Genomic DNA, 25,486 nt, shown 5'->3' on the forward strand with positions numbered 1-25,486 from the left:
CTACCATTTGCTGATTCTCTCCTGCTCCATGAACAGCTTCTAGCTTTCTTTTGTGAATCTTCCTTTCTCTGAGCTACACTTAAAGGTTCTAGTTTTTGTAAAAACTGCTTACCACCCCTTTGAAAATACCTTGTATACTCGCAGTTAAATCATAACTTTTTGGGGCTTGTTGGTTTCACCTGTAAGGTTACTGTTGGTAAAGTTCAAAAGCCAGAAATATGAGTCATCTGGCATGGCTAAAGTTGGGTAGCTAGGGATTTAAAAGGATTTTCTTAAAGAACACTCAAGTTAATTAAAAGTGGATATCCAAGCTATAGGTATATTTAAAAGACCTTTATGTTTTTTTTCTTCATGGATCTTGTTTTTCTGAGAAAGGTTTTTTCCCCAGTCAACTGAATTGTTTTCCTCCATTTTATCTTGCCACTCTTAATGAACTCATGAGAGACCCTAAGATAATTTCTGATGAACAGAGACTACTTGGGAAAAATGGAAAAGATATAATGTATTCCATTTTTGGAGAAACCTCTGTTTTCTTCATGGAACCCCAGTAATTAGAGGCAGATAGATCCCTTTCAAAATCTGTTTTTGTCTTCCACCTGTATCTGCTTATTAGGTACTGTTACCTCTGTTTCTTGAAGGGCTCCACCCTCAGGCCAATTATCCAATTAGGAGATTGGCAAATGAAAAATCTTACAACTACTGGATCTTCTTCTGTCTATGTAGTTATATATGTGATTTTTATATAAAAGCACTCTAATTAACTGGCCTAAAGAAAAACAAACATTAGATCAAATATTTTTTCAAGGAAAATACAAGCTGTAGTAACTTTTAGTTCATGTAGCTTTAACCTTTGAGAAATAAAAAGTCTTAAAGATTATTGGTAAAATTCAAATGTCATTACAATTTAAATAGGTGGTCTACATTATGGAAGTCAGATACTAGGTTCGCTAAATGTTTTAAGGTTGTAAACTGCTTCTTTGGCCTTAGAGAACCGTTCAACTTGCCTGCTTTACAACTTGGTAAGGCCTGAGGACATACTGAATTAACAAAGCCCTTGAACAGGCTAGAAGAAATCAAACTTTATTGGTGCCTAGTACATAATTAAAACAACTTATCAGATTTTACATTAAAGTTTAAAATTGCTAAGAGTTACCATTATAACATGTAATTGAGACCATCACTGAAAATACATTTACATGCAAGGTGTGTAAGAACAGTAAAATGTGTTTTCAGGAAAAGATTGTAAGAAGGCATGGAAATCCAAGTAAATTTTTGCCTAGGGTTAAAGGATTGTTTTAAATTAGATAAGGTCAAGCTAAAGGTTTAAGTAGTTGTGGAAGTTTTCTAAATTTAATATTGCAAAAGAAATCCTGTGTATGAACATTGACTAAACTCAAAGGATATTATATGTTTTTTTCTGTAAACTGAGCAATGAAATAAAAGCACAACAAGGTTTTCTTAAGGTACTAATCTGTTCTTTAGCAAAATGTGTAAAGGGTTATAAAAGGTTATTAAGAATCTTACCTCATGGTCAAACTGGCTTCGATTGGATAGAATTGTCTATAAGGTTTCATTAGAAAATTGGGATTAATAGTAAACTAATGTAAGGGTAAAATTTGGCTCTCTCCCTTGTTCAAGATTTCTATGTAATATTAATGAATAATGAAAGATTTTCATGTGCCTTATAAATAGACTGCCAAGGAAAAGAAAGAGAAGACAGGAGACAAACTGTCTGGAAAGCTAAGTCCTTCCTCTTGATGAGTAAAGGTTTTCCCTATTTTAAAATTTTTGAGTCATCATTTTAACAAAATAACCAACTGGGATTGTATTTCAAATTATCAAGTGTTTTAAACCTCTAACATTTAACAGGCTTCCCCAAATCAAATTTCAGCTTCAACGTTGTCTTTCCTGACCCCTAGCTTTTGGATGCTACAGAGGGTCCCTAGAGCATCTAGAAGAAGAGAGGTAAACAGAATAATTTAACATGTTTAGGTACATGGGATCTCCATAATGATGTTTAATTTTCTTCAGGTTATATTTTAGTGAATAATGCTAACATATGTTCCAGAATTTTATGGGATTTCTAAAATTCTAGTGTTTGAGTGTATGCTATCAATCACAATTAAGGTTGTTATATTAAGTTATTATAAGCCACAGAGATAACCACATTTTGTCAATCACATTTCTGACTGTAACTACCCTGGTCATTTTGTTATTCATAAACAAATGTCTTCTTTTGATCCCCTTCAAAAGATGGTTAATAATCAGCTATAAAACTTTGATGGGTGTTCTCCAATACAAGTTTCTGATAACTTTGGAGATTGTAACATTGGACTAAAGGGAAAACGTACAGGACTCATGAAAGAGCTGAAACATTCACGAATATCAAGCAGAGCATGAGTTAACTGAATGGACTGAACTAATAGAAAACTGAAGTAATCTTTTTTTAAAACCTTTTGCTGGAAACATTGCTGATCCTTGTTTTGTTATTCAGAGTCAAGAAAACTTTTATTTTGAGCTATTTACAGTCTTTAATTATTGAGTAAGCTATACTCATGTGAACAAAATTTGGAGCATACTTGTTTCTCTTTGCCTGGTTCCTCTAGAATTTGAAAACTATCTGTGAGTATTCTTAACTTATGGCAATATGGTTATTTGCATCAGTGCAATACGAATTCATTTTCTCTGGCAACAGTACACAATTGGAGAAATTGGTTGTTTTACCAAGGCTTTGACTGGAGAGGTGTGCTTCCTTTTAAGGAATCAAGCTTGACTTGCAGAGTCAATAAAAGCCCCTTGGGAAAACTGGCCTCATACCTTGTCTACACAGTCCTCATACAGGGTTCCTAATCTGTGATGAGTAAAGAATGTCGCTTTCTAATGGGCCCAGGAACTCTATATTCTAGGAACCTCAAGAAGAGAGGAATTCACCCAATTCATAGGTATTTGAGGATGCTAACCCATGGCTGGGCTGGGCTTTCCAAAGTCCTATCTGAGATTCCTTATGGAACAGAATTCCATCAAAAGCAATTTTAAAAATGTATGTAAAAATAATTATTCTTGCTGCACTTTATGCAAACTGTCAGGCCAAGTATAAGACTGAAGTCTATTTTGCAAACAACTCAGTCCTATCATGAATTGTTTTTAACAAAAATGAGGACTGGGGAGATAAAAATTATGTTTCAAAACTTATCACACATTTGTCATTAAATTCTAGTCTCATTAGTTGTTTTTAATTTTTTTTGCCTACATTTTACATTAACCCTCTTATTCCTGTGAACCAACCAGCAATTTCTGGCTACAACTCAGAAGAAACAAAAGGCATGGGTAATGTAATAATCTGGATCAATATTTTAATTCTGAGCAGTTATCCTGCAAATCCTGACATACGATAGGAGTAAATAGGGTGCCCATAACCCAGAGGTTCCTCTGGGAAAATAAGACCAAAGGAGCAAACCAAAGCCAAGCCCCATGCAACCAATCTTAGCAGGCATAATTATAGCCACCAGTTATCTGGGCATGCTGACAGCCTTGGGATTTTTCAGCTGCCCTTACCCATCCCTCTTTGTTTGGTTTTAATATATGTCTTCTAATAACCCCATTTGTCTCTTCTCACCTTCAGGCCATCAAACTCCAAGCAATCATGCAACCAGAATCTCAAACAACGGCCCCTTTTAACAGAGACCCTTAACTAGGCTTTCGAGAGAGTTATGACTGCCATATTTCCAAAACAGCGCCCCTAAGAGCAGGAAGCAGTTAAGATCAGTCTTCGTCCGTATTCTAACTGCAGTACCTCTTGTGTACCACTTTAGAGGGGAGAATAATAGAGGTAGGAGGCAAATGCCTAGGCAGATAAAGGAGGGTCCACAGAGAACCTCTGACCCACTCAGGTTATTGAGCACAGGGGGGCTTGCCTAAGCATGGTCTCAGAGAAAAATTCTGTCCCTTAACACATGCTCAGTAGGGAAATAAATCAATGTGTAGTGGCTCAGACTAAGGGCCCACATGTGCACTGGAATGATGGGGCAGAGCCACCAAAAATTTGTGCTTTATGCAGGGGAGGAGCCTGACCTCTTCAGCTCACGTGTGGTGGCCTGGTATTCAATTTGTGAGGTGAAAACCTGTGTGCAGGACCCCTCTCTTTTCTGAGCACTTTCCTTTCACTTAATAAATTCTGCCCTCCTCAGCCTTCAATGTGTCTGCATGCTTAATTTTTCCTGGTCATGAGACAAGAACCTGGATTTAGCTGAACTAAGGAGCAAAAATTCCTGCATCACTGGCATTTCTCCTAATAAGCAATACATTTCTTCTTGACTCTTCTTTTTTCAGCATGCAGGAAAACTTTCTGAAATTTCTAAAGTATAGTTCTCTCTGGCTCAGCAAGCAAAATACTGTTTTATTTTCTGACAGCTCTAAGCCATAATTCCCTCTATATAAAGTGGTATATGAAATCAATCATTCAGGCTGGGCATGCTAGCTCATGCCTGGCACTTTGGGAGGCTGAGGCAGGCAGATCACCTGAGGTCAGGAGTTCAAGACCAGCCTGGCCAATGTGGCAAAACCCCGTCTCTACTAAAAATAAAAAAATTAGCCAGGCATGGTGTCATGTGCCTATTGTCACAGCTACTCGGGTGGTTGAGACAGGAGAATCACTTGAACCTTGGAGGCAGAGGTTGCAGTGAGCTGAGATCACACCACTGCACTCTAGCCTGGGTGTCAGAGTGAGACTCCACATACAAAAAAAAGGAACCAATCATTCAGAGTTGTCCCAATATGATAAAAATTGATGTAAAGCACTTAGCATACACTTGGGCACATAATATATAAAATAAATAAAAGGATTAGGTTAAAGGAAGAACTGTCCTCAGCTTAGATACATTTTTAAGTTACTTTAATTTGCCTTTTTTTATTTTTTTGAGACAAAGTCTTGCTCTTCCCCCCCGCCATGCTGGAGTGCAATGGCGTGATCTTGGCTCACTGCAACTTCCGCCTCCTGGGTTCAAGCAATTCTTCTGCCTCAGCCTCCCGAATAGTTGGGATCATAGGTGCTCACAACCACGCCCAGCTAATTTTTGTATTTTTAGTAGAGACAGGGTTTCACCATGTAGGCCAGGCTGGTCATGAACTCCTAACCTCAGGTGATCCATCTGCCTCGGCCTCCCAAAATACTGGGATTACAGGTGTGAGCCACCATGCCCAGCCAATTTGCCTTTTTATTGGTACAGAAAACTGTAAAATTCATTGCATCTTTCTGAATAAAAACTTCAGGTTTTGTGTGTCTCAAATACTTTGCTATAACATTTCTGTGTCAGATAACAGAGACAAATAACAACTTTTATAAGGCAATAATTCTAAAAAAAAATCTTCCTTTGAAAAATAAAAACCTATTACAGATATAAGAATGGAGTAAAAATTTCCTCAATTCTTAAATTATTTCTACAAGATGACATCACATTATTTATTGCTGAAGTGTTACTGACAATGTAAGCTTCTTTCTCAAACTTCTTCACTGTGTTCTTTGGAGCAAAATTAATTTATCTCACATTTTCTGGCATTAGATAGGGCTTGCAATGTGGGAAAACACAAACCTCTTTTTTTTTTTTTTTCCTGAGAGAAGGTCTCTCTCTGTTGCTCAGATTGGAGTACTGTGGCCCAATCACAGCTCACTGCAGCCTCAATCTCCCAGACTCAAGCAATCCTTCCACCTCATCCTCCCCAGTATCTGGGACCACAGGATTGTGCCACCATGCCTGGCTAATAGTTTTTTTTTTTAATTTTCTAACTCAGAGTTTTCAATTCATTGAGAAATGTTTCTTCAATGTGTTTCCTGGTTAACCCGTCCCTTTTCTTCTCTTGTTAGTAAAATCTTTTGAAATATCTCCTAAAATTCTATGTTGTCCACATTATTAGACATTTCTGATAAATGGATGATATCCTCATCTGTACATTTTCCTTAGATCATGACGTACAAGAAAATTTCCAGATTTAGGCATCAGAGTTTCTACTGCTGTCATGTAACAGCATTAGAATTGCTTTTTGAAGACTGTGACCTTTAAATAGAATGAGATCATTTATATGCATATCAATGAAGCCATTAATGATAAAAATTGGGTCAGACTTAACTGAATGACTATTCAAAAATTGAATTGCTGTAGGCTCAAACACATCCACGCGCATGCACACACACACACACACACACACACAAATGTTCAAAATTTTAAAAACTGCTTTTTCATTTTTTTCTTTAAGGAGCAGCCACAGACTATTTAGGGAGATAACAGAGAATTTGTAAAGAAGACTGACTGAGGGAGCTGCTCAGATGTCGCTGCCAAATTGGCACAGATTCAAGGCACATTTCTATATGCCTTTCATTATTATTTCTGACCATCTGGATCCTTTGTTTTTAAATCCCTGTTAATACTAAAGAGAAGACACTAGTATTCATCCGTGCAGATTCAAAGTGAATGAAAATAAATGTCATCTCTCTATCCTGAATTTCTTTTGGTAGTTTTGGGTTGTAGACTTTCTCATATTCAGAAAGTGTTCTTTGAGCACCCACTCTGCACCAGGCTCCGTTCTAGGTGTTTGGGTAAAGATGTTACTAGAACACACAAAATTCCTTCCATGAGGGAGCTTATCTTCTAATGAAAGGAATAAGAACAACATTAATGTGCTAAATCTACAATGTCCAATGGTATTAAGTGCTTTAGAAAAAAAATAAAGAAGAAAAAGATTTCTTGGGGGAATGTGCTTGCAGTTTTTTAAATCCAGTTATCAGGAAATGAGAAGCTATTCTTTGAGTAAAGATTTAAAGGTGATGAGGCACATATTTGCACATATTTGGAGAAAGCACATTTCAGGCAGAGAAGACAGCTAGTACAATGACCCTGAGGTATAAGGATGCCCCTGTGCTAGAGAAATTTCCACTGGAGCCAGTGAGGAGGAGCAGGAAACTGGAGCAGGAGTGAGGGAGGACCAGAGTAGTAGAATCCAAGGTCAAAGACTCAAGCTGTGGCGATGTGTGGACTGGGTAGAGCATACAGGATATTAGATCATCAAAAGAGAGTTATAGCTTTAATGTGGAGTGAGTTTTTAGTAGGAAATTCCATGATCTGACTCATATTTTAACAGAACCATGTGACCATTATAACACTTATTTGTATCAGACAAAAGATAGCCTATCGTCAGTTTTTATGTTTTTCTAACTAGCTCACCACTAATTAATAAGTGACCCCTAAAACACAAAAATGAATCATTCAACTATTACAGATAAAGTAACTGTTTGAAACCACAAAGAAATCACTTTATCTATCAACCAACGTTGACTGAGTACCTATATGTGTAAAATACTATGCGCTTACTGGGCAAAGAACTCTGATGAAATTAACTAGATAATAATTTAAATTAATCAGAGTTTTTTTTACAGTTCCATTTCTATTTTGCATTCTAATTTATAGCATTAACTAATTATATCAAACTCAAACATTGATATGAAGGTCACTGAGCAAAAGTATATTGATTAAATATGCAGCATGGCTATCTTACTGAGATTTCAAAATACGATTTTTTATGTTAAAATTCACTTAGAAAAATTTATATTTTAAATATTGCATTTCTTATGCGTATCTTGCACTGCAATTGACTATTCATTATTTCAAATTTCAGAGAGTTCCTTGATAGTCAGTCCCCTAAAGCTGTCATATAGATAGTTCCTTTGAAGAGAAAGAGTACAAAGTGTGAAAACCTTGAATTTTAATTTTTAAATTAGTTTTGGCAAATGAAAACTGTTTTAGCACTTCAGAGTCACATACTCCATTAACTCTACCTTTACCTAAGACTAGAATTATGAAGACTCAGTAGAAAGACAACTAGAAATATATTATTTTAGTAAAAAATAGGAAGTGGCAGAAAGATAATGCTACTACATTCTACTAATTACAAAAAGCAAATAATGGATTGGAAAAAGTTTAGCAGAATGTTTTTACTATGATTTCAGTATGTCTTTTAATCAAGGATCTATAGCTAACTGTTTTATACTTCAGCTGAAATCTATTTTAATCTGGTGTGACACTGTCTTGTCACACCAAACATTTTTTGGTGTTGTCACTAGGACAGGAGTGAGTGTTACTGAAACACACACATAAATCCTCTAACATTTTCTCCTTGAAAAATAAAACCCAATAAAAATGTCTTGGAAACCTTTGTATATATAATTTCAATTAATAAGAACAGTTTTTAATTATTCCTTACTTCTACGTTCACTTTTAAAGAAAATCTCCACAGGGGGTTTTTATAATGCACATATGAGCAGACAGATTCCATGCAAAACTTCTCTTTCCTGAAGGGCTATATGATCCAACACGACTTTGCATCACTAAGTGTATGACACAGTCTTTTACCTTACAGGTCCTCATTATGTAACACTATCCAAATATTACTATGTTTTAGGAACTGCACTAAATATGTTATATGTGTGCTATCATTTAGTCATTACAATACCTATGGACAAAGAAACTAAGGCTCAGAAAAGTTCCTTAAATTGCCCAACACCAAAAGCTTCTAACTGACACTGAAGACATAAATATTTCTAGCTTCAATGCGCATTATGTTATAGTTAAAGCATAATTTTCTAAACAGATTTTGCAATATTAACACATGGTATAAGGTAATTTCCCACTGGTTTATCAGTATTAGATGCATTTACTGCTGTGTCAAATTGGTCTGCCATTTGAGAAAAAAAAGATATACACAAATAAGGTATAACAATTAAAAGTAATGGTACGATTATTCAGTTTCCCACTCTTGAAAACGTTGTGTTGACTGTAACTGTTTTTGTAGCCTTCGACGTTCAAAGTACAACCTATTACTTTGGGTCATATACCTGAAATGTGTTCACATCTGCCCGCCTCCATCTCCATTCTGATGCCCATCGTCATCTAGTGTTCTTACTTGATTGGACTGCTTCCATAACTCATATCTAGTCTTCTCTTCTACCCAAGTCCATGCCCCACATTGCTACTGGAGGTATTTTTCTAAATAGACAATTTAACTTGTTCACCTAAAAATATGATTTATAATTTCTTTCACCTAGAAAACTTAAAATTCGTAGACATTCTAAGCCTTTTTACCAAAATGTCTAGATTTATATTCCTTTAGTACCCTGCAGTGCTCTTTCGCTTGAAAAAGCTATTTCTATTTCTTTTTTTTCTTTTTTTTTTTTTGAGACAGAGTCTCACTCTGTTGTTGCCCAGGCTGGAGTGCAATGGCGCGATCTCGGTTCACTGCAACCTCCACCTCCTGGGTTCATGTGATTCTCCTGCCTCAGTCTCCCAAGTATCTGAGACTACAGGCGCTCACTCCCTCACCCAGCTTATTTTTGTATGTTTAGTGGAGTCAGTATTTTACCATGTTGGCCAGGCTGGCAGGCTGGTTTCAAACTCCTGACCCCCAGATGATTGGCCCACGTTGGCCTCCCAAAGTGCTGGGATTACAGGTGTGAGCCACCATACCTGGCCAAAAAAGCCATTTCTAATGATGAAAAAGCACAAGTAAAAACAACAGATAAACCCTAAAAATAAAATTTAGATGTGACAGAGTAATGTTGGTTTTAACTTGTACTTGGAAAAGTACAAAAAGATCACCTAAAAACCCCAGCATTAGTTTTTAACTTCTATATCAATTGTTTAATAAATGTTATTAAAGAAATGAAAGAACAAACATTCTACAATGTGAATTTAAATACCACTTTTCAAAGTTGGCATTTATCATTAAACTAAGGAGAGTTACTTGTTTATTTATTTCCCAAATGTATCTATGCTTGATTTCGAAACTTGTTTGTAAAGAAAGCAATTGGTCACAACTGGTATAATTGTATTTTATAATTGTAGGTAGATTTGATAAGAAGAGGAACATCACTGAAACTATATTGATGGTAATAGTGAAGAGAAGCAGAAATACTGGTTAACATACTATTTCTGTTCCTTGCTAACTAACTGTGCTAGCACCATGCAGTTGTAGGAAGTGAAGCAATACAACAGACAATAGCTCTGCTATCAGGACAGCACTCAGGATTGTGGCCAGGTTTGGGAGGGCAAGCAAATTACATGTCATGTTCCCCACTCCAACCACATGGTGGAAGGAAATTATTTTTGAATGCAGAAGACATCAGAGTTATAGTTCCTCAATTTAAAATGAGAAAATGAGGTCCTGAGAAAATAAACGAAACAGAATTTGTTGGTGGTATATCTCCAATATTCTCACTTTCATCTTTAGCATGTTCTCTAGAACTTTTCTATGAAATCACATTGGTCATTAAAGTATGACCACAGCCACTGTCTCTAAACATTAGTGGAACACCCGTTATGTGCAAGACACAGAGCTATTTATTATACATACACTTTAGAACCCAACCCTTTTAACAGTCCAATAAGGCTGATGCTCTCTTCCTTTTATAAGTGAACAAACTAAAGATAGAAAACTTGTCCAAGGTCCGTTAAGATGAATTCGGTTCAGTCAGACTCCTCAGACCATATTTTCTCTGTTATACTTTCCTTATGCTTTCCATAATGGAAAGGGTTGAATTTGGTTCTAGAAGGATAATTATAGATTACAGTAAAAAGGTTTTTATATCATTGTTAATAATTATATCAGTGTCATTATCCTTGTTAAAGACATTTAAAATATTACTTTAGGCAGCAGCACTACAAAAGGTAGGTTTTGAATCCCCAGGTTCCTTATTAAGGGGTAAAAGCATATTGTCTGAATGCAAAGGGTATACACATTAAGAGAAACTACAATACAGGGTACGAAGTGCAAAAATAAAGCAAGCCCCTGTGGAGTTATGAAAGCGTAACTCAGCCTCAGGCCAAGGAACATCTACTGACAGGAAACATGTACGGAGAAAATCCTACACTCAGAGAACACTGATAGACAAAGAGCACACATAGAGCAGTAGTATGTGCAGGCTCTCATTCTTCTCCCCTTGAATACCCTCAGTTTTGTCAATTCTTTCTATTCTGTAACTGCAATTGCTTGCCTACTAAGCCACCGCACATGAAACAAAGACTGGGCAAGGAAAAGGAAAGAAGAAACTCATTCTGCTGACTCTCCAAAAAGCTAGAGCTTATTTTGACGTGAATTTTCAGACAGCCTCTAGTAAGGATGTAGGTTGTGGAGAAAGGTGTGTTTGTTGGGTGCTCAACAAAAGTCATTTAATAGCCAAGTCCTGAAAATGTAGACATTCTTGAATGACTACTTTGGAGTAAATGAAAACAATCATTTCCAGAAAAGTTTCCAGAAAAGTCAGAGATGAAATCGGGAAAAGGCCATGCTCTGAAATGGAGCCTAGTAAATCTCGCCAATGTCAATGAGTTGCCATGTTACCAATGCCTCTTTATAGAATATTGTAAGATGTAGGATCTGTATCTAAGTCCACCAGTATCATTCTGATGTTATAATTGTACTTTACGTGTTGGACATGAAATTACAGTGGCTGTTGTAATTAAAAGCATCAAACAATTTAAGAATAAGCAGAAGCTAGTACATATCCAAGATTGCCCAAAGGAGACAATATTACAGTTTTAGACAACTCATGCATTTTAGCAAGAAATATTTCTACAGTGGTGAAGACAATTGATATAGCTACTCTAGTGTGATTAAAAATGTCCATTTAGAGCACCTGAAAATGTGTTGTAATTCTGTGCACCCAACTGAACTACTGTTCTAAAACAGATTTTCAGGGAGAGTGGTTGAAGCAACAGATTGAATAATCTTCCCAGGAGGGCAAAATCAACAACTCTTTGCTTATGTTTCCCCCACAGATTCTATCACAGCACTGTAGACAAAACAAAACAAAACAAAACAAAACAAAACAAAACAAAGCCTTATCATTGCATTTTAAATGCAATTTTAAAATTTCCCATGGTAAATTAATAAATTAAGACTTTTACTAAATAAAATATAATAGCACAGCCTTATATATCTTCATGAAATTAGAAAAATAAATTCCAGAGTCTACAAAACTGAAGGCCACACTTGAGACCCTTTTTGTCTATTAAGGTACCAGCTCCTATTAAGGCAGGAAATCCTTTGACGGATTAAAAATTTTGTCACATCCAGCTCAGTTATAACCTATGAGTATTATAGGCAACCTTGTATACTATAGAAATCATATTGGTACAGAAGTATAGTTCAGTGATATGGATGAGAAATTCATAGATAATATCAGAATAAAGAAAGAAAAGACAGACTTTAATAGAAAAGAAAATGTCTTACTTGGTTAAGAATGTCTTGTTTCTGTGCATGCAAGGAAAGAAAGAATACATGTGTTAATGTAAGATACTTTATACTCATTATCTCATATCTCTGATTATTTAGCTAAAAATTCAAGTTTACAGGTTGATTTTAAAACATATCCTAGATCCACAGGTCTCAAAACGTGGTTCCGAAACAGTGGCATCAGCATAAGTTAGAAAACTGATAGAGATGCAAATTCTTGACCCCCACCTCAGAAACACTGAATCTAAAACTGCGTGGGGTCGGGGGGAGGCAGGCAGCAATCCATGTTTTAACAAGCCCCCCCGGTTGATTCTGAGGTACACTAAAATTTCAGAATCAATGACTAGATCAATCTTTGTATATAATAAGCAAACTGTTCTGACATTAGATAAATATAATATGTAACACATACAGTGTGATTAAAATATTTTAGAGGATTAATAGAAATATAACCATCTATATAAAGGTATATTAGACTTTGAATATGTATTTCCCATTCCTAAGATTTCCTTCTATTAGCATCACACCTAGCATCTCTCCATACTCTTAAAGATTAAAATATATTTCTATGTACATCTGCCACTTTCTTCCCATATCTCAGCTGTGAGTGGAACAATTTGGAATTGAACTTGAAGTCCAAGATCAAAAGAAAAAAAAATGCGTGGAATGCTAAACTGGTTTCCCCTCATACTACCAAATTCTACTGCTCTCAGGAGACTATTTACATGGCCTGACTATGTTTTACTGAGAATAACCTCACTGAAACTGGATCTCTGCTACAAACTAGCTGTAATAATGTTCTTAACATTATATTATTTACACAAGAGTAGGTGGAGGCTAATAAGACTCTCTCCCCTTGTCAGGCATGAGTCATTAATATCTATGTGTACTGGGAAATGCCACACTCACTACAAAAGCAATGTCTTCCCATGCATTCCCCTGACCTTTCTCCTTCCTATCTAAGAGGATGTTCCTCTCCCCTATGGCTTGGTCAATGAAGTGAAGAGCACAGGGCATTAGCCTTTAACTGGGATTCTAGTCAATTAGGTTTTTGTTGTGGTTACTGTCACAAGCTAGCTGGTGAATCTTGGACAAATCATTTCACTTTTCTTAAAATAGTTTCTTTATTTAAAAACTTTGTAATTTTGTTAATTTGGGAATCTCAAGACCTTTGAATGGTTTTTATTCCTACAGAATCTTTAAGGCTATTGTTCAGATTTCTCTTATTCATTTCTTCAAGGAATGATTATCAAATGATCTTTAAAAGATGGGAATTAAAAGTAAATGATTCATTCACATATTATACTTAATATTTTTTCTCTATTAAAATAGACTTCAACAGGTCATATCTTTTTTGGGTTAAATTTTTATCCCCAGCACTTTAAAACTTCAGTAATTCAAGTGAATTATAAGCCAAATAGTACATCTACGATTTAAACAGCTTTATGTTGTAGGAGGATAAGCAATTTAATTTTTGCAAATACATTTTATGTAAATGATACAAGCTATGTTCCTTTTAGAAAACAATGAGTTAATTATTCATTCCAAATTCAGGTTGCATTACTCAATTGTCCATTTTTTCTTGTATAATTGAGCATCATTAACTAGTCATCAGTGCAAACAACTTTGGGGTCAACTTGACCAGCCAATAGAGAGTGATAACTTCACATGTGAATTGACATTAGGAATTCTGCCATATTGTAAGAGTAATTTTTTATAAATTGGATGAGGTCATGTATTGAAGAGAACTTTAAGGGCATAAAGATTTATTTCTCATCATTAGATATTCTTAATTATTTTCAATTGGCTTTTAGAAGATACATACTAGTTTTTTAAATGGTTACATAAGCCTTAAAATTTTCTTCTGAAGGAAAAATTTTATGAAAATTAACTAAGATCAGAGAGTGGTTTTGCTCTTAATTTAGAATTGTTCTCGGGTTGTAATGAGATCTAACTTTTTGTTTTTCAACTGTTCTTTATTTTAATAACATGTTTCAACAATAGATCTGTACATTTATGAAATGTATTACATTGTTGAAAAGGGTGATATGTGTGTCTAATAATGATCTAATAACTACCTCAATAAATGCAGCATATGGTGACTGATCATTCTCATGAAATATATAATTACAGTAAGACTAAGTCTTGAGAGTCCTATAAATAAAAAATAATTGAAGCAAAAAGGCTGCTTTGCAAACAAGATGACTTAACTGAGTTTGTAGCCAGGAGCTATCATTATGGAGAAAAACAGGTTTTATCTCTGTATATAGATTAGATAAGCATGTAAGTTTTCAAATATTGTTGTGAATATAAATATTAATGACAATTTTTGTGTCTTATAGCAATTCAGTGCTACAATTCATCTTTACTTTTCCCACCCTGCTTTCTTAGGCTTTGAGATTCTCAGTGTTGTAAGTTTAGCTGCTAACTTTTTTTTTCCTACTCCTCTATGGCATCTAGAAAAATACAAGGGAAATGTAGGTCAAACATCTATTTTTTTTCTAATACAGAAAAATGGGAACGGCTTTAAATAGCCTTTATTTTCTCCATCATTTATAGGTACCAAATATTAATTTTATTTTTTAAGAAGAAAATAAATTCCAGACTAAAGAGTTTTAAAAGTTACAGTAATGTACCAGAATGTAGAGAGAACAAGAAAATATGACATGAAAAAGAGCTAACTATGAGAAATACTGATAGGAAATTTCAAAACAATTTGAATATCTTGAGGGTTATGATAACTAAAATTAAGTTCTAGAAATCCCAGGGAAGTACAATATTGAAAGATAACTAAGAAGTGTGTTCTTGCAAACATACAAAAAAAAAAACAATAATAGCAAAAAATAAGTCACATTTTAGTCAGCAAACAAATCTATCTAGTTAATACATCCTGACAAAAGGGTCTTTTGCAAAGAGAAGTATGAAGCAACGTAAATGTTGCCTTCTGAAGCTGCAAATGAACTAACAGTAATGATGATCGAACATTTAAAATGTAACATCTCTCAACTAATATTAAATAGGTTATTTAACAAACAATTAGGAAGGAAAAGGCATTCATTCCAGCATGGTATTCAAAAGCAATTGACAAGACATGCAAAGTTTTCATAAGAAAATCTTAAAGAAACCTTAAGCTTACTGGGAAAAGGTAAAATAGAAGATTAAAAAAATTCCTCCCTTTTTGTACAAGTTGGTTCCTTAAGGTGACAGACCAGGTATAAGCAACACAAAATCCTTCTTTGGTCAAGGAAATAATTGCCTGAAAGGGGTAACTCCCTACCCCTACACCAATATCCATTTTGGATTGAAATTCGTGGGTCACAGACTGAGAGCCAAGCATACTCCTTCTCTATTTTATCCAATGCTGTTTCCTGACTTCTAGGAAAAGACCCAACGCTACACTTAAATGATTCATATTCTTTCAAGCATACAATATAGAAGAGTTATTTGAACGAAAAATGTACAACATTTAATATATCTTCTAGAATAGCACTGCATTATGAACTTCATTTTATTTACGTTATGATACATGGTAAATGGTTTATGGTGTGCATATATATATACACACACATACACATATACATACATCTGTATCATACATATATAATGTATATGTGTACATATACATACATACACACACACATACATTTTTTCAAGAATTTTTTATTAAGAAATACCCTCTTCCAAGCATATATATGAAACTGATATAAAGAAAAAGAAGTTTTACCCCTTCAGGATTATACTTTGCAAGCACACCATTACCATGGAATTCTTCAAGAACATCCTTTAATTTCTTTGTAGAATCTATAAAAAACAGAAAACACAAAAATTGTTTATATGCACATACTGTGGTTGTGTAGCCCAGTCCAGAAACAGAGACCACTTAAAATGTAAATAAGCATCAGCAGAAACTAAATTTAAAAACCAACATACAAAATATCTCTTGCCATTTTTGAAAGGCTATTTAATTGGAAAAGAAATTGCAAAGAAACAAAAAGATCACTGCGTTAAATAAAAACAATACAGCTGGATAAGAAAAATAATATGGGTAGCTAAGCCTCAATGGTGAATCCATTTAGAGGGAAGCTATGGATTTTAGTATCTTGTAGATATTTTTAAGGAGAATTTTCTCTGTATACATAACACAACTAAACTAAAGCCTACTTTAGTAATTAAAGTTTTAGTAAGTAAGCTTTAATTTAGTTGTGTCACATATTTTACCTTATATATGCATTATGAAAAACATTTTAGTTTTGTTATGTATAAATTAAAGCTTACCCTATTCAATGAAGAAACAAAGCTTAGACATATTACCAAAAGAATTATAAATTATTTTCTTCAAAAGTACTATTATTTTTAAACCTTTCATCTTATTAGTTGGTGACAAGAAATTTTAAGTTAATAAAATAATGTCATAAAAGAATTATCAGTATTACAATTAAAGTTAAATACATTAATATGATATAGATATATATATTCAGTCTACTAAAATATGCTCATTATACTTATTGAAATATAATTTTTGATTTAGAAATCTCAGAATTACAATGCATTTTTAAGTTAGAAGGAAATAATAGCTAACAAATACGGGTAAGTCATCTAAATATTTAATCAAGTTTGAATAATAATGAAAAAACCTCAAAATTAAAATGTAGGAAATACATGGATTTCCCAGTTTTCTTTTATGGAACAGAGCATGGAAAATTATTGGCTACCATTTGAATATAATTCTTGTTGACCTTCCCTAAGAGTCAGTGATATTTGGACTACCACAAAATATTTCCCAGTTCCAGAAAACTAATTCACAAATTAGCTTTTGAAACATCCTGCTAGAAAACTCTCTCATAGATGCCCATTGAATATATAATGCCTATATTTTGTGAATTGTACTTTTACTTGGAATGTACCATTTCCTTTCTTTATATTGTAAATTCTGTGGGTTTGTGTATGTGTGTGAAACAATAAATAGATAGATAGATAGATAGATAGATAGATAGATAGATAGATAGATAGATAGATAGATAGAGTTTCGCTCTTGTTGCCCAGGCTGGAGTGCAATGGCACAGTCTCGGCTCACTGCAACCTCCATCTCCTGGGTTCAACCGGTTCTCCTGCCTCAGCCTCCCAAGTAGCTGGGATTACAGGGGCTTACCACCGTGCCTGGCTAATTTTTATAATTTTAGTATAGACAGGGTTTCACCACGTTGGCCAGGCTGGTGTCGAACCCCTGACCTCAGGTGATCCACTCGCCTCAGCCACCCAAAGAACTGGGATTACAGGCATGAGCCAACGTGCTCAGCCTGTGAAACAGTACTTTTAAGTGAGATAAAATTCGTGTCACATAAAATTGACTACATTAACAATTTCAAAGTGTACAATTCAGTAATTTTTAGCATATTCATGATGTCGTGCAATCATTACCACTGATTAATCCCATAACATTTTCATCACCCTGTAAAGAAACCTTATACCCATTAAACAGTCACTCCCTGTATTTTCTTCCCTCTAACCTCTGGCTATCATTAATCTATTTTCTGTGTCTATGGATTTGCCTATTCTGGATATTTCATGTAAATTGAATCATATAATATGTTTCCTTTATGTCTGGCTTCTTTCACTTAGCTTAGTGTTTTCAAGGTTTTTCCATGTTATAACATGTATCAGTACTTCACTCCTTTTTATAGCTGAATAATATTCCATTATAATGAATATACTCCATTTAAAAAATCTATTTATCAGCTGATGTACATTCAACTTGTTTCCAGGTTTTGGCTGTTAGGAATTCTGCTATGAACATTCAAGAGTACAAGTTTTTGTATAAACATATAATTCAATTCTCTTGGCTATATACCTGATAGTAAAATTGCCAGATCATACAGTAACTCTATGTTTAGTGTTTTGAGGAACTGCCAAATTGATTTTCACAACAGCTATGCCATTTTACATCCCCACCAGTAAGGTGTAAGGGTTCCAGTCTCTCCATATCCTTGCCAACACTTGTTATTTTCTAACCGTTTTTTTGTTATAGCCATCCTAGTGGATGTGAAATGATTCGACTCACATCTGATTAGTCATTCGCTAATGACTAATAATGCTGAGCATCTTTTTATATGCCTATTGGTCATTTGTATATTCTTTGGCAAAATGTCTATTCAAGTTCTTTGACCATTTTTTAATTGGACGGTTTGTCTTTTTGTTGTGGACATCCTCTGGGGGGTGTGTGTGTACGCACGCACGCGTGTGCACATGCGCGTGCTCACGGGCATTTGCTTGATGCCTATACAGCTTCCTATGTATTTCTTTTTTGGTGTATAATTTGCTGGCATTTTCCATATTGTGATCAGAGTTAATTTTTTATGTCGTGTCCCTTGCTAGATTGGAGGTCGTTCTAGGGCAGAAAATGTGTGTTTTCATTTTTGCACAACTTCCAACTTTATCACAAATTTGAAACAATAGAATTGCAAGAAATATTGAGATTAAATTAATCAGAGCTATTCCTAAATGGCAAAAAATTACAATAATTGCTTCTATATGTACTTTGTTAGACACACTGCAGAGAGAGACCAAACTGCATATCAAAAAGAGACATGAAGCTGACCCCTTATTCTCAAATTCTTCTTTGTGGATAATAATGCACTATTCTAAGTTAGCAGAACTGCTTTTACTTCTTTTTATCCATAATCGTAGATGCAACCCATACTGTGCAGACCCACAGAGACACACACATACACAGATGCATACATTCTGGAATATCATACCTCGAGAGACTATGTTTATTTTAACCATATCTTAAGCCAATGTTAAAATGGAAGGCGGAGAAAACAATTTGGGTTTCTCCCACATAGGCCTGCCACACAACTTTAGAGACACTGCTTAGATGGCCTTTTCGTTTCAGGTTTCTATGAGAGTAAAAAACACATTCAGTAATTATTTATAAATGACTCAGAGAACGGGAAAGCTCATAAAATTATTCCTACAATATTTTACTAGTGTACTGGTCATAGTTTATACTGAATATTCTTAGTAGAGAAATCATGAGCTAAATTAACAGCCAAAAACCTCTAGATATATGACTGACCTTTCCATGAACTAGGGCTCAATAATGACTTGGTCTGAGACAATTTAAAGTGCTCTAGTTGATATTCAGATGAATCACTATCAATTCAACTCACTGCCTCTCCAATTCTCAAGTTCCAGTTCTAATATCTTAATATTTGAAGTTTAACTATGACCTGATCTCCACTTCACAATCTAGTTTGGAAACTGGAGCATTATCTTGTTTTTGTATTCCTGTCTCAATAACATTTCTTGGGCCCAGTTTCTCTAAGGCTGAGGCCCTGATTTGACCTGCCAATCTTCTAAAGATAAGGATTTGCGTATGGAACACCAGAGAGTTCAGGATATCCATAACCTTTCAACAGCATTGTTTTTACATGAATTATCTACGTGTCTTCTTGGACACCCAAATTGCACTAGGTTGTGAAAATCCTACTGCTATGTTTTACCTTCTTTTGGGGGGAACACACATTTATCTTATTTGTAAGTTAACTGCTTGTCCAAATTTCTTCCTATGGCCTATCACCATAAACATTCCTATCTTTTTTATTGTGCCAACTCTGAGTTACATTCTGTCCAAAACTACACTGGGGCAGTGGAGAGGGGAAAGGATCTATAACTAGGCCTGACCTGCCTTCTAGGACAAAATAAACAGAGGAAGTTATACCTGGATGAACAGATAGTAAGACGTGGCCTCAGTCATAATTCAGCTAATAATAGAGCTTCAGGAAAGAGCACAGTGACAGATACTAGGCTGAGCAATGCTGAGAAATCCAGGCAAGCAGCCAACCAGGCAGGCAGCTGTGAGCTTGGAGATCAGTTTAGTAAATACATGTCTGTAATGGGAGAAAGAACCTGGAAGATTGGCCAGTGAAGTGCTAGGCAGCCCAGTGCTGAGCAGCCAGGTTGAAAACAGCAGGTTTAGTTCTTGGGATAAGGGAGCTGGACAGATGCGCAGCACAAAAGATTGGGTCTCCTGGAAAGCAAAGGAGGGGTAGGACTTGGGGAAATACTGAAACATGGGGCTAATTTCAGAGGTTCCTATGCTTGGCTTGACTAGCAGGGCAGGATACTTGGAAAGCAACAGTGAATACAAATTACTGCCCTTTGACTAACATATCCATTTTCCCAGCAAGTAATTTAATACTATACCAATAACTACAGCTGAGACAATGGGCTGTCTTTTTCATCACTGTCATAATCACCTTAGAGCTGAAAATGGTACTGAGCATGAAAGTGGGAGGTGTTTTATTAAGCAAACTTTCTTGGAATGAGCTGGGAAAGAACAAAGAAAATGTTTATGGGGAGATGAGTTGACTTTCTCCTATACTTTACCTTTCTATCACCTGCTCTGGTACTTGAGTAATTCCAGGGGCCCCCCAAAATGCACACACCCTGTCAATCTTCTCATTTTGGCTGAGTCATGTAATAAACAATGCCATGAGAGTTAAATGAACTACATTTTAGGGATCAATGTTAAATTTTTATTTACTTCTACAACGTTCAGAATTTTTAACGATTTTCAAGAAAAATTAAAGACTCTTTACATTAGTCTGAATTGAAAATAAATAAATGACTAATAGCATTTGGTAACGTTTAGAAAATGCAAATGGATCCTAAAAAGTACTACCTGAAAAATGAAACACTTTTAGTTCCTCTCACATCTCTTTAGGCATCTGTTACATCTTGAGTGAGCCTCCTTTGTGATTTTCCTGCCTCTTTGTCTCTTTATTCCAAAAAACTCAACACATACTTGTCAGATTAATCTCAAAGGCCCCATGAAGAAATGGAGAGATTTAAAGCCAGCTAGATTTAGATTTGAATCTTGGCTCTGTAATTCTTGGCTGAATGTCTCTGGGCATATTTTTAACCTCTCTATGGTTCAGTTTTCTAATATTTAAAATTAGAATAATGATAGGGATCTGGCAATACTGTGTCTAGCAAAGTGTCTGGTGCCCAATAAATCCTTGTTCCTTTATTTCGTCCTAAACGTGACTTTAAACAAATCATCACCCTTCAACTGTTTCCTGTTGCTTTTGGATTGAAGCACAAACTCCTCCTCTTGGCACCATAGGTGTGTCAAAATATGATCCAAAACTATCTTCCAACAGTTATTTTCTGTATCTTCCATATTTACTATTCAATATCCATTCATCCAATTCTGAAGGCATCCCATCATCCCATGATTTTAGAGCTCTTCTTTTGCTGATGATTTTTTTTTTCCTCAGGAATCCCGCCAATGTTGAGTGAAGTTCAACATAATGTATGGCACGGTTCATCTGTCAACTTATCCACAAAATCTCTCAGGACCTCCTCAAACACAGTAGGTCGTAACTCATCCTCCATGGGACACCCCATAATAACTCTCTTAGAATCTACATCTCATTCGTGCATTGGGCACTAGTAACACTATTAATTATAGCTTGAATGCATGAACATTTTATAGTTTGCAAAGTGTTCTATTATCTCATTTAAAATTCACAATAATGTTAACAAATATTCACTCCACTTAACACATGAAGAAATCAAAGTTAAGGAAATTATTACCTACTTAGGATCACACAGCTAAAAAGTTTCACATAATGATTCAAGCTATTGTATATGACCCAAACCCATTCTCGTCACTTTGGAAAAAGAACAAATACAAGTTTATAATTTGGCTTAGGAACCTCATTATTACAACAGCTAAAATCACACAGCCAAAAGAATGTACAGTAGTGATTCAAACTCCTATACAGTAAATATATTTTAAAGGTCAAGGCCAATAATTTTGCCGCCTAAATAGTAGTCATAGCTGCTGTGAGAAGTCTATCATATATTCTACTGTTAAAGCCAAGACCCAACTTACAAAATGCATTTGTCATTTTTGTAAATAATGTGTTTTTAGTGGACTGACTGTAAGTTCATTATCTGGTGTTTTTGTTTTTAACCAAAATAGTGCCATGTTTCCCACGTTCAGTAAAGATATTGGTTTTCCAGGCTAATATGATAGTTTTTACAAAGTGAGAGAGGCTCAATGGGACCATGGAAAAGTCATCTTTCGGGTCTCTCAATTCAGTGCTTTCAAAAGTTTCCTTTAAAATCTAAGCCTCCCCACATAGCTTTTTCCTCTTATCACAAAAGATATTCATGGTCTAGAAGACTTTTCCTGTGCTCAGCAAAAAAGCATTTTTTCAGGAACTATATTAATCCTGTAGTAGAGAGGGCTCTGCAACTTCAACTGTTTAAAGAGAAGATTTTTCTAATTTAAATACTTAGCTAGCATTAATGTGCAGACACATTAATGCTAAGTATTTAAATTAGAAAAATCTTTATCAATTATGTCAATGTTAAAGTTATAATTAATTTATATAGTTTAATTGTATAATTGTATAGTTAAATTATATTAATTGTTGTGCAGACAACATAGTAGCATTCAGTCCAATGTTACATTTCATAAAGTTTCCCTTAGCTACATAGTACTTAAAAGTAGTGAAATAGTGCTTTATCTTCATTTAACCCAGTAATACTCAAACCTGGATCCATATCAGGATCATCCAGGGAGCTTTTAATATACACTGATGTTTGCACTCAAAACACAGTGAGGCAGATGTAATTAGCCTACATCTCCATGACTCGCTAGTCATGAGGACCTTTAAAAAAGCCCCTCAGTTGAGTCTTATATGCAGCTGAGATGGAATTAATCACTGCTCTGATCCTTAAATACATGCATAAAGAAAGTGAGAGTTAATCAGCAATTTTTATCCTGCTAAATTTTCCTATGTATGAATATATATTTTGTCTGATTGCTACACGGGGAACTTCTTTTAGGGAAGAAAAAAAAAACCTCATGAGAACATTTTATTTAAAGATTTATTTACTCTCACCTTAGGTCACAATAGCAAAAATAGCATTTTGGAATCCAGCAGAGAGATCCAGAAAATAATATTGTCATTAAATGAAATTCCCCAGATGATATAAAAGAAGCTCTACTTAGAGCCAGCAGCAGAAAATAAATACATACAGGACTATAGAATAAGAGATTTAGAGAACTAGTCACTAAGAAGCAGAAGTTTTTATCTACTTGTGTGAGAATTTTCATAAAAGTACAAAGAGATTGAAAAAGAAATATGGAACTATTGTTAAAAATAATAACAGCCATATTGTAGCAGTTTATATGCTATTTGAAATCTATACACTTGGATTTTTTAAAATCCTAAAAATAATATTCTAATGATACTGCTACACTGGGAAAAGCTGTACAAAAACCAAACCCTCTGTTCAGGTCTTTGCTCCAGGCTCACCACAGGATTCTGGGAAAATCCTTTAAGCTGCTCTGAGTGCAAGTCACTCTCTACCTGTTCCTGCTAAGCTCTTGGGATCATCGTTAGCTTAAAAAGATAATGGGCATAATATCTTTGAGCAAGCTGTTATACATATAGCAATAAGTATTTCTACTTAGCAAAAACAAAAACTAGTTAATTCCAAAATGACTACAGATTTGAGAATATGAAGAAAATTTCCTTTCTCCTTTTCATATTTACTATCGTTGTTAATCCTCTTAAACATCAGTTTTTATTAACTCTTTCTTGTATTTGCTGGTAATTTTTACTCCTTCATCTATCTACATCTAATATTTTGATGTATGAGTCTAATCCAATGCCTTGCACAAAATATTTGTAAGAGTGATTTGTTTTGATAGACAAATATCTGCTAATTTAGCCAGCAACCCTATCCAGACACTAGGAACCTGTGAAATAATTTCCACTTTATACGTATTTTATTGTGTAGAAAATACATTAAGAAAAAGAGTATACTTGCCTTCGAGCCACTCATCTATACTATAACTAAAAGCTTCTATGGAAAACATAATTGCTAATTAAGAGATATTATTAGGGACAGAATTGACTGGTGTGGACCAATTGTGTGCTGGTAAACGTTTAACAACTGTTCGGGATGTGAAGGGTGCTTACTGTAGTGTTTGCCAATTGCTGTCTTGTAAATATTTCCACCATGACAATTTCAAGCCTCCCACATGACATCATTAATGTGGAGTTGGGAAAGAATGCTAACGTTCAGCTCTGATAAGCAATAATTAATGAATCAATCTATATGTGATTATTTGTACTTTAGAAACAATAAATAGGTCTTTAAAGACAAATCTGGAGATAAAGAACAGAAATAAAAAGCCTGCAGCTATGACTGCTTAACCATTCTTTCAAATATTCTCAAGCCACCTATTGAGTTTAGAACAAGTACTGTTCTAACTATTGGAATATATCATTGAACAAAACAGAAAATATGCCTAATCCTATAGTTTGTATTCTAGTGCAAGAAGATAGATTACAAACATAATACATTATTAAGACATTCTTATATCAATGCAGTATAGAGATGTGATGGCATGAAGGTGTTAGTGGTGGAGTAGGAAAGATGAATTATTTTGAAAGTAGAGCCAAAAGAATTTCCTTATTGATTGGATATGGGTTGTGAAAGTAATGTGTCAACAGTCCCAAAGTAGTAGATTTGAGCAATTGGAGGAATAAACTTGCCAATAAGTAAAATGAGGAACACTGCAGATGAAGCATGTTTGGAATGGGGAGTCTTCAATTTTAGTTTTAGGCATTTTATATTTCATAAATCTATTAGATATCCAAGTGTAGCCATTAGGAAAGCAATTATTTATGAGTGTGGAACCCAATAGAGAAGCCTGGGCTGAAGAATGAAATTTAAGTATAATTTCTATATAAACAGTATTTAACTGGATGACATCACATGTATAGTGATTGTAGATAGATAAGATAGCAAGGACTGAGTTTTGAGTCTCAGTTCACTCTGCAGTTCAAGTACCAGGAAAAGAGATGCAATCTGCTAGGAAACTAAGAATGAATGCCTAGTGAAACAGCAAGAATACCAGGAAAAATAATGTATCCCAAAAGCAAAGTGTCATGTAATATCAAGTTAAATGAGGAGCAGATTTAGCAAGACTTTTAAGTTTAGCCAGAAGGAAATCATTTGTGTCCCTTTCAAGGGCTGTTTCAATTCAGTAGCTGGGAAAAAAAAAAATAAACCCAGAGTGAGTTTAAGAGAAAATATGATGAGAGGAATGGGAGAGAGCAAATATAGGCAACTCATTAAAAAACATTTTTTTGCCATAGAAGGAAAGAATTTGGGCAGT

The 25,486-nt window shown here is 34.9% G+C and overlaps 1 protein-coding gene across 13 annotated transcripts in view; it reads right to left on the minus strand.

Annotated features, from left to right (window-relative positions):
- Window positions 1-25,486, minus strand: part of DGKB (diacylglycerol kinase beta) — a 760,061-nt gene that overhangs the window by 587,273 nt on the left and 147,302 nt on the right. For 7 of the 13 annotated variants that reach the window (XM_031013460.2, XM_031013452.2, XM_004045121.4 and 4 more), the window contains exons 3-4: window positions 16,001-16,077; window positions 12,274-12,294 (exon numbers count right to left, since the gene is read on the minus strand). In XM_031013460.2, coding sequence (XP_030869320.1) covers window positions 12,274-12,294; window positions 16,001-16,077 — 98 coding nt within the window. The remainder of the gene's footprint in view (window positions 1-12,273; window positions 12,295-16,000; window positions 16,078-25,486) is intronic. The other 6 variants (XM_031013463.2, XM_031013457.2, XM_031013455.2 and 3 more) reach the window with 1 other exon arrangement.

The sequence above is a fragment of the Gorilla gorilla genome, chromosome 6 (genome assembly GCF_029281585.2).
Source record: "Gorilla gorilla gorilla isolate KB3781 chromosome 6, NHGRI_mGorGor1-v2.1_pri, whole genome shotgun sequence".
Taxonomy (NCBI): Eukaryota; Metazoa; Chordata; class Mammalia; order Primates; family Hominidae; genus Gorilla; species Gorilla gorilla.